This window comes from Nannospalax galili, unplaced genomic scaffold, assembly GCF_000622305.1.
Source record: "Nannospalax galili isolate Female #2095 unplaced genomic scaffold, S.galili_v1.0 scaffold763, whole genome shotgun sequence".
Lineage (NCBI taxonomy): Eukaryota > Metazoa > Chordata > Mammalia > Rodentia > Spalacidae > Nannospalax > Nannospalax galili.
Genome location: NW_008349451.1, coordinates 2,307,044 through 2,323,790, shown reverse-complemented (window position 1 = coordinate 2,323,790; position 16,747 = coordinate 2,307,044). Strand labels below are relative to the sequence as shown.

Below are 16,747 nucleotides of genomic sequence, written 5' to 3'. Positions count from 1 at the left end.
GGGCTGCAGCAGGGGAGGGCTGCGGGAAGCCAGTGTGGCAGACCTGGGCTCCGTACCTGGGCCTGGAGCAGCTTCTCACAGCGCTGGGCCTGCTTCTCGATGGCAGACACATACTGCTTCTCGATGGCCTCTACCTGTTGCTTAACTGAGGATTGCAGAAGTGCCTGAAAAAAAAAATCATTGGATCTCAGACAAAACTTGGAGCTGGAGGCCGGCCTGAAGAGTGTAGCAGCCACACACGTCTGGGCCAAGGTCACCGCTGTCACTGTAGGGTGGCACTGGCACTGTGGACGCGGGCTCACCTCCAGGGAGCCCTGCTTCCACTTCCAGCTGGGGTTTTAAGGCTAGAAATGCTGCACTTCTCAGGCTCAGACAGGCCCTCTCCACACCTCCTCGAAAAGGCCGAGTCACAGAAAATGACAACACCAGTAGAGTTCGCACATACAAATTCAGTTTAGTAGAGACCACACAGGATGAAGAAGGGATGGGGGAGAGCCAGGCATATTTCACTGGCTGACAGAACTCCACATCCTCTGGGCACACTGCAGCACCCATGGGCCAAGTAAGATCTTCAAGACCACAAGTCAAGTAAAAGCAGATGGAGACCAACTCCAACAACTCCAGACGCTAAAGACTGCCCCCCGGCCCCCAGGAGCTCAAGGCCCTCACAGGAGAGGGTGTATGTCCGGGTGTGCAATGCAGAGTTTCAGGAGGGCTAACTGGGTTTGCAAGACAGGGCGGACTGGACTGCATGGTGTAGACACTGGGAGCCAGGAAAGGTAGGCATGATGATGGGCTGACCGTTGTGAGACTGCCAAGCCATGTGGGGACGCCACTCACCCCCACCCTGGAGATGCTGAGATGCTGGCAGTGTTTCTTTTCATTTAAGCTGTGTCTTTAATGGCAAGACTAACGTTCTCCATAATACTGCATGCACTATGTACTGATCCTAAATCATCCTAAATACACACATAGCCATATGCACAGAACTCCTTAGCCAATGCTCTATTTTTAAAGGTCTATCTGGATAATGAACTACTCATAATCAAATGGCAACTTGAAGTAGACACACCGTATGGAAAACAGACCTTGCCATATTTGCCAGTGAAAGAAAAATGAGCCAAATCTCTTGATCGCTGTTTTGAAAATAGACTTATTCAGTTGGAAACAACATGCATTAAAATGCTAAATAAATAGGCTTTTTTTTTTTTTTAAAGAAAGCTAAAAATATTTTTAAACCTCTGGATAAGTCTCAGAGCCTTAGAAAATCGGCTCCCTTTTTGCAACAGGAGATGCTGCTGCCTGGGCGCCACTTCAGGTCCCTGGGGAAGCCCAGGAGTGAGGGCCAAAGGAGGGGCCCTGCCCTCTCGTCAGCAGCACAGGGTGCCACGGAGAGGCTGCATCCAAAGCCACCTCCGACAGAAGCCACGGGATCAATGTACAGACGAGCTGAAATTCATCCCTGCCCCTGACTGGATGGTAAAAATCTCTAATTTACCTCTGGCAAAATACTAAAGAAAATTAATTAATTAATGATACAGACACTCTCTTGGAATAACTGCAAATCTTTTTATAAAGAGAGATACACTTTCTCATTATTTCTGAGATGAGAGTCATGTAGCCCATGCTGGTCTCAAATTCACTATGAAGTCAAGGATGTCCTGTTACCTCCTCCTGAGGGCTGGGATTACAGGAACTGCCACCAGGCCTGGCACAACTCCCATTCTTTTCTGGAATTTGGAACACGACAGAACTGTTAAGTGGAAAGAATGGTCTCCACTTTCCTATTTGGCATGGTCCAAACTCAAATAGACAGCTCTGATGTCTAGTCAATTCTATTTGTAGGAGGACAGGTAAGTTAATAAAGCACTCTTCCCAGAGTTAACAGACATGATTTAAACAGCATTTTCTCTTTACTGGTTGATTTGTATGTGAATTCCTTTTCTTTCACACACCAGAGCCCTTTAAGAGCTACTCAGACAATGGGATGGAAAGAAAACCATGCAGAAGGAACAAGATGCCTACATCCACCATTACCATCTTGGCCGCAGGCAGTCATGGATTCCTCCAAGGGCAACACAGAGGTTAGGTAATACAGATATAACAAAAACTCATAAAGTTCAGTCTAAGACTGAAGATGACGGCAGGAGAGAGGAAGTGGGCAGGTGCAGGGCAGGCAGATACCAGAGTTTACAGATGGGTGCCTAGCTACTCAGCAGCAGATGATTAGTGCCACAGGCCAGGCCAATGAGGAGACTTCCCAAGGCCATCCTTCCATGAGAGCTGTATCCAATAGGAGCCATCCTTCCATGAGAGCTGTATCCAATAGGAGCCATCCTTCCATGAGGGCTGTATCCAATAGGAGCCATCCTTCCATGAGCGCTGTATCCAATAAGAGCCATCCTTCTATGAGAGCTGTATCCAATAGGAGCCATCCTTCCATGAGAGCTGTATCCAATAGGAGCCATCCTTCCATGAGAGCTGTATCCAATAAGAGCCATCCTTCCATGAGGGCTGTATCCAATAGGAGCCATCCTTCCATGAGAGCTGTATCCAATAGGAGCACACTTGCAGCCACCATGGCTTGCTGTATCGCTGGGCAGCATCACGCTCATCTTCCTGTGTAGCTGGCATTGTGCCTCTCTTGAATTCTGAGTCAAACAAGGAATGCTAATCTTAACATCCCCTCACTTATTGTAATTGTCTTTACAGAAAAGTGCACGGAGCAAAATCTTCAGTCTGGGTTTAAGGCTGTCATTTACTTTATCCTTGCTCCAGGTTCAAGTTCAAACACATGGTCTCTGGTGAGCCAGCCAGGCAGAGACAAGGCACACCAGAACCCAAGAGCTCACTCTTCAGGAAGAAGGGTAAGGAGTGCCTGTCTCGGGAGTGAAGGCCATGCATCTGGGGAGAACCAGTAACAGACTCAATTCTAGTTTTGACAAAACTAACCTCTTAAGTATTTCGAACAATTGCACTAAGACACAGAAGGTTCCTCCCTTTTCCCATCTACTGTTTTAAAGAAGAGAAGCAGCAGGTTGCACAGAGGCCACGGAAGACCTCATTGTCCAACTCGGCCCTCTCAGGAGAGGCTCTGGCACTTGGGTTCTCCTGCGGCCTGAGGACCAGGGCAGTGTTACTACACAATTCAAAAAGAAAAATGTTAGCTGCTGGGCATAGATCGTAGAGGAAATTCAGTATCGTCTAGCCATGTTATAAAGTGCCTCAGAGGTTGAGACGGCCAAAGAAAACCTTCAGGACAGAAGGACGGTTCCCGCTGGCCCTGCTGTTAAGGGACTCGAGTAACATAAGAGCCGTCACCTCAAACACCACAGAAGTCTCCCAGTGAAAACTTCTTTTGTGCCATGGACAACACATTAAAATTAAGAAGTTTCTAAAATTAAGTGCAGCACGGAGGCTGTGCGTGTCTGTTTCCAGATGCTTCAACCTTCTGAAAAGCAGCCACGTGGGCTGGTCTCCCTCTCGGATGCCACAACCTTGCACCTTGTGACTTGAATCAGGTCTATGGTTTCAGTTAGAAAAAAGGAAAGGAAGATTTCTGCCCAGAACAACGTCTTCATAATCCGTGGTTAAGTACAGGAAAGGCCTGAGCTTGTCTTTCTAAGAGGAGGAACTAGAGACAGAGTATAGAAGAGGGCACTGGGGTGTCAGCTGCCCGGCTAGGATGCACAGGTCTGCACTGCCCAAGCAGGTGGGTTTTGGGTCAAGTCAAGCCCCACTTAGGGCCAACAACGACCCGCCTCTTGTTTACAACTCCCCTTCCGGTCTGTTCCCCAACATCTGATCCACACAGTGCTTCTCATGTTTTGGGCTCCCCCTGAGATAAATGGAAGAACTGCAGCTTTCTTCCCTGCCTCCCAGGAGCTCTCACAACATGGCTGGCTTCAGTGTCCATGTTGATGTTTGGGAACAGGACTGTTTTGACAGCTTCCTGAAGTTTGTGATTTAAGTTCCCCATATTTTTCTTAATTTTTTAAAAAATTATTTATGTTTTGGGGGCTGGAGAGATGGCTCAGCAGTTAAGAACACTGACTTCTTGCAGAAGACCCAGGTTCACCTACATGGCAGCTAACAACTGTCCCTAACTCCAGTTCACAGCCTCTTCTGACCTCCGTGGGCACTGCACAACACGGGTGCACTTACCTACATGCAGGTAATACATGCATACACATAAAATAAAAATAATAAAAATAATTTTAAAATTTATGTTTTATGTATGAGTGTTTTGCCTGCATGAAGTGCACCCATGTTGTGCAATGCCCACGGAGGTCAGAAGAGGATGTCAGATCCCCTGGAACTGGAGTTATGGATGTTCGTAGCTGCCATATGTTTGCTGGGAACCGAACCTGGGTCCTCTGCAAGACCAGCCAGTGCTCTTAACCACTGAGCCATCTCTCCAGCCCCCTAAATTCCCCACTTTATATACATGAAATCCATACCCCCTGGAATTCATCTGGGAGGCACATGGCTTTCATTAGTTGCTAGATTTAAAATCATTAAATTCCTTCAATGTGGTGGGATCAGCTCATGAAGCAGAGATCTCATGGGCTGGAACTTTTCCTCATCCCAACAACACGGAGAGAGTCTAGAGGCTGGACCAAAACTGGCTTTATGACAGGGACAGTGGCAAGGACTACACCCGCCTTTACATTTTCATTTTATTCATAAAGAGAAAAAGTTTCCGAACTAAGATGGCAGCTCACAACTCCAGTTCTAGGGACTCTGACTCCCTCTTCTGGTCTCCGTAGGAAGTACATGCATCTGGTGCACATACAGACAAGCAGGCACATACACAAAGATATAAATTAAAAACAAAAAGTCAAAAGCAGAACCCTTCCCATAACAGAAGTAGAAATGGAAGTTCCGGCTTCATCCAGTCAGGGCAAGCCCCAGGAGAGGGACAGTGCCACTCACGTGTCTCAGATGGACTGATGCTAACCGCACACAAGAGTTCAGTGTGCCAAGAGGGTTAGCAGCCTTGAGGTGCTAACATCAGTCCACACTGGGTTTTAGAACAGAACACCTAAGAAGGGGGACGGAAGCACAGGAATACTTCACAAGAACACTGACTCAAGTAACCTTCAATTTGGTGCTCTGGGTCCAACGGGCTGAATCGGACTCCTGGATCACTGTTCAGATGGATTTCCTTTCTCCCCTTACAAAGCACTTGACAGTGGACAGGTCACAGACATGGTGATTTCAAACAAAAATCACTCCTCTCTGCCAAACAGGTGAGTCGCATTTAAGTGTGTTCTTACTGATGCCATCTCTGCACTTACTTGGCAAACATACTCCTCTGCACTGAGGGATGTCATGAGTGTAACGACATCAAACGCTTGCCACTCTGATTCCTGTGCTGATAACAGCTTCCGTGTCTGTCTGACCACTAAGAGGAATATTGTCACCAAATGACAATCTGCAATGTAACTATGCCCATTCTTTCCCTGGCCTAATTAACACTTCTGAGGGCACCTTCTAAACCTGAGGACCTCTGGGTCTCCGCAGATCTTGCTGAAGACTTGCCTCACGCACTGCTGGCGCAATGTCTGCCTGACAGAGGTAAGGCGCTGATCAGGGAAGTGAGGACATCTGTCGGAGATCACTGAGTGCTTGCTCCTCCCACAGGACCATGAGGGATGGAACATGCGGGCTCAGCCTAGACTTCAGGCACAAATCAACTGTCCACTCCATCAGAACACGCTCTGTCCCAATCAGGTGAAAGAGGAAAGACGGTGTCATCTGTAAGTTAACTGTGCCCAGAAGACACTAATAGCTCCAACAGACTGAAATTTTAAATTTTAGGATAATGAACAGAAATCAGTCCCCAATATGTCCAGCAGAACAAGACAAACAGTGATAAAATGCTTTACAATGAACAGCGTCAATCAGTCAGTCTGAAAAGGAAACTTAGCATGGACAGTGCACTGTGTAAGCTGCAGGCTTATTACCGGTAGGTGTCTTAAGAGACTAGCGATACGGTAATTGTTCAAGTTTCTTATACTTGGAGTTCTTTCTCGAGATCTGCTCTGCAGGAAAATAATAAAGGTGGCTGTGCCCTCGATCTGTGGAGTATTTCCCTCCTTCAGCTGTTCAGCAATAACAAAGGAGAGCCTTCAATCTATGATACAACAAGCTTCCTTGCAATGTTTCCAATGCCTTTTGGTTTGGGCCCGAAGAGAAAAACCACAAGAATAGCCTGGCTTGTGAATTTCTGGCTCAGGCCTGGAAGCTCAGAGGCGCAGAAGAGCCATCTCAACTGCTAACCCTTCTCAAGACTCCATGAGGCTGAGCTTGGTGGGAGGGATGAGAGAGGCCAGGCCAAGGCACGAGTCCCAAACCAGTCCCTAGTATCTAGCAGCACGCTGTTGGGCCAAATTTTGTTGGCAACAGCAAACAGCTTCAGTTGTCCAGGAAAAATCTGATCACACGATAGAACTTGGAATTTATGAGAGTCCTTGGTCCATCAAATAACTGAAAACTATAAATTTATTTCATACCTTTGGGTTAGCAGAATGACGAGGTTGGAATGAAGTGTCTTGAATTTTACTCTCTCCATCTTTGGACAAAGACTTAGCAATATCTAATCAATGGAAAATACCCAATGAAGAGAAACAAAGTTCTTTCTCCCTTGTTGGGAGAGAACTTTATATAATACAAGTAATCCTACACTCTGGGAAAAAACGGTCTCCTAAATGGAATATGTTTTCCCTTATAAAACAGTACAATCATTTCAAGAGTTCACATAAAACACCAGCAAGTACAGGCTTTTGAAAAATGGAATACAGCAATCATATGATTCTCTAAACTGGCACGTAACATGTCTTGACTTGCTAAAATTCAAAGGGAATTTAAGGCACACTCAACCTTTTTAAAAATATACCAAAGGCCAACACTTCCAATAAAAAACCGCTTGGCTGAATAGGACATCAGTACATCAAGATTCAGTCGAGATGATTCCAGAGTGATCCCATCACTCCCCATTTTAAGTAGCAGAAATCCCAAGTCTATAAGTAAAAACTTCAGTGTGTCAGGCTCAATACCTGGGTAATATATATGAAGGGGGCGGGGCATCAGAAAACTCCTGTCATAAGAGCCTGCCTAGCCACTGTCTTCTCATGAATGTGGTCACATGTTTTAACCCGTCTATGCACTCGGGACCACGTGTACGTTGGCATCTGGAATATACAGTTAATGATCACAAATTGAGGAAAGCTTCAGAAACACAGTGTGCTCAGTGTGTAACTGGTGAAGAGGTCTTCAAATGTGCAGAAGCTGTAAGGGAGTACGGGGTGGATGGTTGGTTGCTTTGCAAGACAGAGTTGTCACTGTGCAGCCCAAGTTAGCTTGCTCATCACTCTGTAACTCAGTCCTTCTGCCTCAGCCTCCTAAGTGCTGGGTGAAAGGTTTGCACCACTACGCAACCCGGTCAAGGATGAGGTTCTTAAATACATTCTGCTTGGCCAACAAATCGCTGGAGAAGGAAAAAGGCTCCCAGAGTCAGAGAGCAAGAAAGCCTCCATCTCCGCGTGTGACCAGCAGCTAATTTTTCATTTCACAAACAAATGATACAGCCAGCCAGCCAGCCAAAAAAGAAAAAAGAGCAAGAAAAAAAAAAAAAACCAACAAAGACCAAAACTTTACAGTTATAACTTATTAGGTTTCTGCACAGAAACATAAAACCAAACTGCTAATCAACATTTTAACTGATCAAATATATAAAAATTCAACATTTTAACTATTGTGATCTGCAAAATGCCTAAAACTTTAAGCAAAGGTATTACTGTTTGTTTGTTTATGGATTGGGGCTACAAGTCCAAGCACAGGTGTGAAAGTTGGGAACAACCTGCAGGGCATCTGTTCTCTCCTTCTACCCTGTGGGTCCAGGGATGCAGCTCAGATAGTCAGGTTTAGTAGCGCTGAGTAGCCTGACCCACTGGCCCTGAAATCTTTTTAATTTAAACAAAGCAAGCGTGTGATTTAATTCCAGAATTAAACAAGGTGAACTAGACCCAAGAAAGCAACTTACAAATGCACTACAGAAAGTCTATGCATAAGAATTATATAATGAAGAGTCATTTTCTCAATGACTAATGTCTAAGTAAATACCAAGCTCGCTATAAGGGGGAAAAAATGGGAAGAGAAGGGCTGTCACTGAAAAACAGCAGCAAAAAATTTTAAGTAAAAAGAATGTTTGGATCTAATTAGTGTCCGTTTGAAACCTCCAAGTGAGCCAAAATAAAAACAAGATGACCCTAACTCTGTGTTACTTTCTACTCACTACAAGAGCAAGTGAACAGAAATCCCCATGAATTTTAACAGGCTGAGTCAACGAAGCACTTCCCTGGGAAAATTCTTCCCAAAAGTTATTTAGGACAAAAAGGAAACTCATTTTGAGGTGGTGGTAGTGCTTAAAATGATTTCACCTTGAGTATTCATAAGTACTGTGTCAAGTGAGCTTACAAATACAGAGACACTCTGGAAAGAGAGAGAAGCACATCTGTGTAACATGGTTTTCTCCTTAGAGAACACGAGCTACCTCGTGGCTTAAGACGCACAGCCCCACCTATTGAGACACTGTGTCCATTTTTCCCCACGTGTGGCTTTCCTTGGTAATCCCTCGGGGCTGTTAAACCAATCCTTCACCATAAAGAATTTTTCTCTTACGGTGACCACTTATCTCATATCCAGAAAAACAAGGCTTAAGTTTAAAAAATATAAAAAAAAAAAGTCTTGATGTAAGGCAAATTCTAGTTGCTTACTTTCAGCTAGACCTCAAGGTTTTCCACCCTGTATTCGCTCCTTTCCCGAGTCTGTGTCTCTCAACTTTCTTGTATGTGATTTCAAAGGGACATCACACATATGCATACACACGTGCACACGGGTGTAAGCAGGTGCATACCCACACAACTCGGTCAATACTGGGTAAAATGGGGAAAGAGCAGTGGCTGGAACGGAACCCAAGGGCAGACAAGATGACCACGGCCCCTAAGCGCTCTCCTTGGCAGCACAGCACACAACTCTGAAACTGACACAAGCCCTAACTACACCTGTGAACTCAGTCTCCAGAGACGATGCCTGTCTTGCGGTATGTGTCCTTAAAAAGCAACAAGAGATTTATTATGTCCTGTAAAACCAAGACTCACAAGTTACAATGCAGTGATCCACACCACAATGGCTCAGGTCACCTTAAAACAAAAAGAAAACCTGCTGACTGCTGACTCACTACACCACCACCACCTGTTCCGGGTGCAATTCCGGGTTGGTAATTCGCCTTTCAACAAGGGAATGGCAGCTGTTCCATATCCCCGAGCCTCTACGGTATCAGACAAGAAGTCCACCATCACTCTTCCATTTTTCTCTAGCAGCTTTATCTTTCTTCGGCTGCTGTCAAGATTTTCAGATTGTTCAGTTGGAGGTTTGTCTACAGGCATTAGCCAAGATCTCGGAGAAACAGAACCAACAGGCTGTCTGCCCATGTAGAGAGGTATGTGTCTTAAATCCAAAGAATGAGATTGGGCAGTTTTGAAGTCCAGCAAGTTCAAATTCTTCATGTTGGAGCACAACTGCAGTCTACATGGTGTTCGCATGTGGACCCAGGAAGAGCTACAGAGGCCACATGGGTGGAGCCTGTCTGCACAGCGCCCCGTCACACTGTTGAGCCTGTCTGCTGCCCACCCACCTTACAGCAGTCATCTCTTCCACCCAGTCCCTACATTTAAATGGTAATTTCAGCCACACGCCCAAATTCTTTTGGAAATGCTCAAAAAGTAACCAAATTTCTGAGCACCCAGATCAAGATGACACAAACCATTAAATGTGAGTTTTATCTACTTTTTTGAAATGTCTGGGGACTTTGGCTGCCATTTCTCCCTTAAGGAACCTGAGGAGAAAACTTCTAGAACTTCTGGATCATTCCACAGGCTGCTCAAGTCACTGTCCACGTCTTCAAGTGGTTCTCTGACCCACTTTCAACTCTTGCTTGTCCCTTCACAGTGCCACGGGAATTGCTGGACCTCTCTATCACTAGCACCAGGCTCCAGAAGATAAAGAGGAAAAGAAATCCCTGCAAACTCGCTGCCATGCAGACATCCAGAGCTCAGGTTCCCGGCCAGCGTGCTTTCTTCTAAACTTCATGAACACGTGTTCTATCTGCGATGCCTGGGGTTCTGTTATTTGTCGCTGTTCATAGCAGGGAAAATGAAATATTGTGAAGCCACAATAACAGCTGATGATTCAATGCATACTTTGAAAGCCAGGAGGGTCTGGACCAAGTATTCCCGTTCCAAAATGACCATGGATGCCAACCCAGAATTCTTTACCCAGCAGAACTATCTATCACAGTCAAAGAACGGAAAGTTTTCCATGACACAAATTGGCTGAAAGAATTCATGTCCACCAAACCAGCCCTGCAGAGGACGCTTGAAGCAATACAAAGAGGCAAAGAAAGGAGTGGCTATGCCCAAGAGTTTACAGAAAGAAAACAAAGGTATAATAACAGAAACACAAAATCAAACCAAGAACAAAGAAATTAAAATGACATTAACCAATACACATCATTCAATAATATCTCTAAATATCAATGGCCTCAACTCCCCAGTCAAAAGACAAGAGGCTAGTGGAATGGATTAAGAAAGAAAATCCATCTTTTCATTGTCTGCAAGAAAGCCATCTCACTTTCAAAGCCAGGCACTGCCTTAGGGGGAAAGGACGAACAAAAATATTCCAAGCAAACGGCACCATGAAACAAGCAGGCATTGCAATTCTAGTATCTGATGAAATAGACTTCAAACTAAAACTAATCAGATGAGATAAAGAGGAGGGCTGCTTCATTCTACCAAAGGAACAATTGACCAAGAAGATACTATAGTCATGAAAACATATGCACCAAACTCTGGTGCACCCAATTTCAAACAGTATTAAAGGACCCTAAAACACAGATTAACCCCAACTCAGTAATACTAAGTGATTTCAATACCCCACTGTCTCCAATAGACAGGTCAACTGGACAAAGAATAAACAGACATCTGAATTAAAAGATGTCTTACATCAAATGGACCTAATAGACATCTACAGAATATTCTACCTAAGCACCAAAGAATACACTTTCTAGTCAGCACTGCATGCAAGTTTCTCTAAAAGGTCCTGACCACATACTGGGGCACAAAACAATCCTCAACAAATACAAAAAAGTTGAAATAATTCCATGCATTCTATCAGACCACAGTGCAGTAAAGCCTATAAAATAGCAAAAGAAGCTTTAGTAGCCACATGAACTCATTAAGCAACATACTCCTGAATGATGATTGGGTCAAAGAAGAAATTAAGAAAGAAACAGAAGTATTCCTGGAACTAAATGAAAATGGTATTACAACACAACGAAACCTCTGAGACACTTTCAAAGCAGTCCTAGGAGGGAAGTTTTTAAGTGCCTATATTAAAACATCAGAAAGATCACATATAAATGACTTAACAGCAGAATTCAAGACTCCAGAAGGGCAGGAACAAACCAAATCTAAACCCAGGAGACAAGAAGAAGTAATAAAAATTGCCGGGTGTGGTGGTGCACACCATTAATTCCAGCACTTGGGAGGAAGAGGCAGGTGAATCTCTGCAAGTTTGAGGCCAGCCTGGTCTCAAAAAAAAAAAAGAGAACTAACAAAAATCAGAGCAGAAATTAATGAAATAGAAACAAAGAAAACAGTATCAATGAATCTAAGAGCTGCTTCTTGGAAAAGCCAAATAAGATAGACAGACCCTTAGCCCAGTTAACCAAAAGAAAGAAAGAGGAAATCCAAACAACAAAATCAGAGATGAATCGGGAAATACCACAACAGACACCAAAAAGATCCAAAACATTAGAAAGGAATACTTTAAAAACCTATACTCTATTAAATTTGAAAATCTAAATGAAATGGATAAATTTCTAAATTCATGGGAACCACCACAGCTAAAGAAAGAAGAAACAGACCCATAACATATAAGCAAATTGAAACAGTAATACAAAACCTTCTGACTAAAAAAAGCCTAGGCCCAGATGGATTTACAGCAGAATTCTACCAGATAGTCAAAGATCTACAACCAATACTTCTTAAAGATAGAAACAGAGGGAGAGCTCCCAAACTCTTTCTCTAAAACCAGTATCGCTTTAATACAAAACCTGGTAAAGATACAACCAAAAAAGAAAACTATAGACCCATGTCCTTAATAAACATAGATGCAAAAATTCTCAACAAAATACTCACAAACTGCATACAGATGCACATCAGAAAGATCATCCCACCATGATCAAGTCAGTTTTATTCCAGAGGTGCAGGGATGGTTCAATATACATAGGTCGATTAATGTTATAAATCATATAAATGGACTCAAAGACAAAAATCATGTGGTCATCTCAATAGATGCAGAGGACGCCTTTGACAAAATCCACCATGCATTCATGCTAAAAGTCCTAGAGGGAATTGGACTGGAGGGAACATACCTCAACATAATTAAAGCCATATATAACAAACCCACAGCCAACATCGTTCTAAATGGAGAAAAACTGGAAGCATTCCCACTGAAATCAGGAACCAAACAGGGCTATCCACTATCCCCACCCCTTTTCAATATAGTCCTTGAAAATCCTGCTAGAGCAATAAGACAGGAGAAAAAAATTAAGAGTATTAACTGGAAAAGAAGAGGCCAATTTAGCCATAGTTGCAGATGATATATGTAACAGATCCCAAAAACTCTACCAGAAAAGGTCTAAAAATGATCAACACTTTCAGCAAAGAGGCAGATTATAAAATCAATCTACAATTCTAAATGGAGAAAAACTGGAAGCATTCCCACTGAAATCAGGAACCAAACAGGGCTATCCACTATCCCCACCCCTTTTCAATATAGTCCTTGAAAATCCTGCTAGAGCAATAAGACAGGAGAAAAAAATTAAGAGTATTAACTGGAAAAGAAGAGGCCAATTTAGCCATAGTTGCAGATGATATATGTAACAGATCCCAAAAACTCCACCAGAAAAGGTCTAAAAATGATCAACACTTTCAACAAAGAGGCAGATTATAAAATCAATCTACACAATTCAGTAGAAGTGTCCCCACGGCCCACCTGTTAAGCCTTTCTGTCGGATGGTGCAACCTGATGTGAAGTGACTGATCACAGTGACTAACACCTCATCAGTAGATAGCATTTGGGGAAGCAGCAGCAATGGAGGTGGGGCCCACGTGGAGCGGGGTCGTCCCCGGAGGCATGGCCCACTCCCTTCTTTCCCTCTCAGCTCCTGGGCTGCACCCACAATCTCTACCAGGACACTCAGCTGTGTCAGGTCTACAGCAAGCAGCTGAAAGAGAAGGGACTGAAACCTGCCAAACCCTGAGCCCACATCAACTGTACCCCTGAAGGTACGCTAGGCAAGCAGTCCAAAGAGACCTGATGAGTACCAGATGCTCCACCACAGGTCTATGCTTGCACACGCCTCCACAGCCCTACGAGTCAAGTTCTTACGGAGACTTTCCATAGTTCAGCTGCCTGAGCAGCCCGGAGCTCACCTTGTACTCGTCCACGATGATGCTCAGCGCCTCGTGGCCGGCTTTCCTCATGTCTTCCAGCTCTTGCTTATGCTTTTCCTGAAAAGACAAAAAACAACCCACACTGAATCCACAATTTATTCTTCCATTTTGTTCCAAAATAACGAACCTTTGACACTTCCCTCTATGGAAACTGAGGAGGTTTGTAGAACTGAGGCTTTGGGTGAAGTCAAGGAAAAAATGGTTTGTTTGGCTTGCTTCTTAAACACAAGTTCTGTTCAAAGCGTTGGGAAGCACAGGCAAGCAAGGAGAGCCACACCAAGTCAGAGCTCTCCCCTGGGTGTTCTGAGACCTGGATCTCGAGGGAGCAGCGTGTCCCAGCAGCAAGACCAGCCTCTACGAGCTCATGGTTCCTCCAGGTGCTTCTAACATGCCAGTGTGTGGGAACTGCAATATTACCATGGCCAACACCAACTCTACCTGCCTTCCGTCTGTGTAGTTATGGGCATAATACCAGTACTGAAAAGGATTCTCATTCTTCATCGAAGAAAGGCAGAGCTATTTAGCATCAGTCATCTTAAAAAATTGTACAGAACCTGGTTTTGAACCTAGGCTCACACAGACGTCTGTGGGTTACAATGAGCAGCACCGCCATTAATTAAAACCTGATCCGTGTTACACAAGTAGTCAGCAAACATTTCGGGGCATGTTTCTTTATCTGTTTATTCACAGCTGGACTCTCTTATATGAAGACCTCTTTCCAAGTTTCTCCATGCTGTTCTATGACCTGATTGCTACAGTTGGGTGGCCCCTCCCTTGTATCCCTGTGAGTGGCTGATAGAGACATACTGCAGCAGGTCAGGCTGCTCGGTTACCAAAGAAAACCCACAACAGCCATGGGGTACAAGCGGCCGGACATTTTCGTTTCAAGTATGTAAAAGCTGGGGCTGGAGAGATGGCTCAGCAGTTAAAGCTGCTCTTGCAGAGGACCCTGGTTCGATTCCCAGCACCTACATGGTGGCTAACAAGTGTTGGAAACTCCAGTTCTAGGGGATCGGACACCCTCTTCTCCACAGGCACTGCAAGACAGGGGTGCACTTATACACATGCAGACAATATACTCATACACATAAAATAAAAATAATTTTGAAAAAACATGAAAGCCAAAACTTTATGACTTATCTTCAAAGTACTCAAAACCAAGACTAAATGCAACAGCTTTCTCTCAAGGCATCAACCTGAGAGTGTTCTGAGAAGGCTGGACACGGGAAATGGTCTCACCATCATGAACTAGATGTTCAAACAAGAAGAGATACACAGGCAATTACATTTAACACACTCATGATGAGGAAACTGAGGTCCAGAGACATCTAGACGTCCATTCAAAATCAGTGAGTTCAGAGTCAGATCTCCGGAGTGTCATCTAGATGCCTCAGGGCTTCTTATCAGACCCAGTGGTGGCCTTCCCTGGAGGCATGTGTTTGCTGTCCCATCACCTGAAGATGGGCAGAACCACAAAAAGTTCTGGGCCAGCTGGGTCTAACATGAGCTTCAGGCTGGGTCTACACATGAGCTGCAGACCACTCAGTGAGCCCCAATTCAAAAAATAAAGCCAATAAATACATAAACCGAAGGATTTCAGTGTATTTCTACACCCAAACAAGCAGGTTGTCTTTGGCATTAAATGCAGTAATACAAAGGGCTCAGGCATTTCCCATCATTCCTCTGAAAAGAGTAGGACACAGTCAGCCACGCTTAGCACAACCTGAAACGATCACTCACAGTTCCTCACACCAATCCAAATCCAAGACACCCTAGGAACATGATTACTGCAAAGCCTGTGCTTCCCCCACTTCACACAGCACCCCAGGCCCAAATGGCTACCAGAACCTTCATAGAGCTGGATGAGACTGGTACTCAAAGAAAACCCACTGAATAGACACACATGTAAAGAACCTAACAGTACCTATGTGTTCCAGAAAAATGCTGACTTGGCAATAGTTACATAACTACCAAGGACAAGATTCAGCTATCTGAACCAAGATTCTTTCTCCAACAAACTCATGCTGTAAACTAAGACATTTCCAATTCACACTGTTATTTCTGCCACTGCCAAGCTGAGTAGAACCCTCTCAAATCCCCTCTAACAAGTTAATGCAGGCAGAGAAATGACACTCCACCACAGAGGGTGCAGAGCCAACCTCTGACTGGCAGGTTGGTAAGGAACGGGAAAAGCAGCTGTGGGCCAATCAAACATGGCACCCTACCTAGGACAAGGGAACCAGTTCTTACCTTCCAAATGCTATGGCAAGAAATCGGTTAGAAACAGCACCCTAGAACAGAATTAGCTGATGGTCTCCTACAGAGAACCACTTTCCAATGCCAGCTGCACCAGCACTTTCTCTGGTCACAGGATCAGGAACCAATCAGCTCTACTGGAGAACATAGCACCTGCGCCTCCCACAACCCAAAAGGACATGAGTGTGGCAGGAATCAGAGTGTGGGCAGTGGGTAACGGCCACACCAAAGGGCTGCAGAACAGGGAGGTCAACTCCCCTGCCACGGTCTGTGGACACACAGCGTGGGCCACCGTAAGGCCAGAGCATGCAGAGGTGCTCAGGGTGTCACATGTCTGGGACTGTGTCCAGAGAACAGAAGCAAAACAACTTGCTGGCTTCTCATGAGCCAGGCAAGCCCTCAGCACATCTGGGGTCTTTGTGGTTGAGACAGGGTCTCACCCTGTAGCCCAGGTTGGCTGGACCTACTTAGTATACGAGGTTGGCTCCAACCTCACAGCAATTCTCCCGCCTCTGCCTCACAAGTGTCAGTGGCTCGAGCCACCACACCAGCTTCCTGCCGCAGTGCACCATGCCTGGCTGATGGCTAGGGAGCCACATCCTTGCAGAAGAGGCAGGCATCATTGGCAAAGCACACCATGAATGAAAGGGGTTTCCACTCGGAGAGATGTTTAATATTCACTCCCGACTTCATCCACTTGGTGACAAATTACAGCCCATGACAGGACACCTGCGAATGCCCATCAGTCTCACAGACAAATTTTTGCAGCCAAATATCACGTGGAAGGAAACCACAGGGGTGCAATGATCAGTCTAAAACTATCAACCAAAATGACACATGGAAATAAAGCACCTGGGGGCTGGAGAGATGGCCCAGCAGTTAACACTGGTTGTTCTTGCAGAAGACCC

General features: G+C 44.8%; 1 protein-coding gene across 7 annotated transcripts in view; it reads right to left on the bottom strand.

The window, feature by feature from the left end:
• Positions 1 to 16,747, bottom strand: part of Ccdc91 (coiled-coil domain containing 91) — a 210,600-nt gene that overhangs the window by 95,770 nt on the left and 98,083 nt on the right. For all 7 annotated transcript variants that reach the window (XM_029570285.1, XM_008846905.3, XM_008846909.3 and 4 more), the window contains 2 exons: positions 13,563 to 13,640; positions 57 to 164 (listed from right to left, as the gene is read on the bottom strand). In XM_029570285.1, coding sequence (XP_029426145.1) covers positions 57 to 164; positions 13,563 to 13,640 — 186 coding nt within the window. The remainder of the gene's footprint in view (positions 1 to 56; positions 165 to 13,562; positions 13,641 to 16,747) is intronic.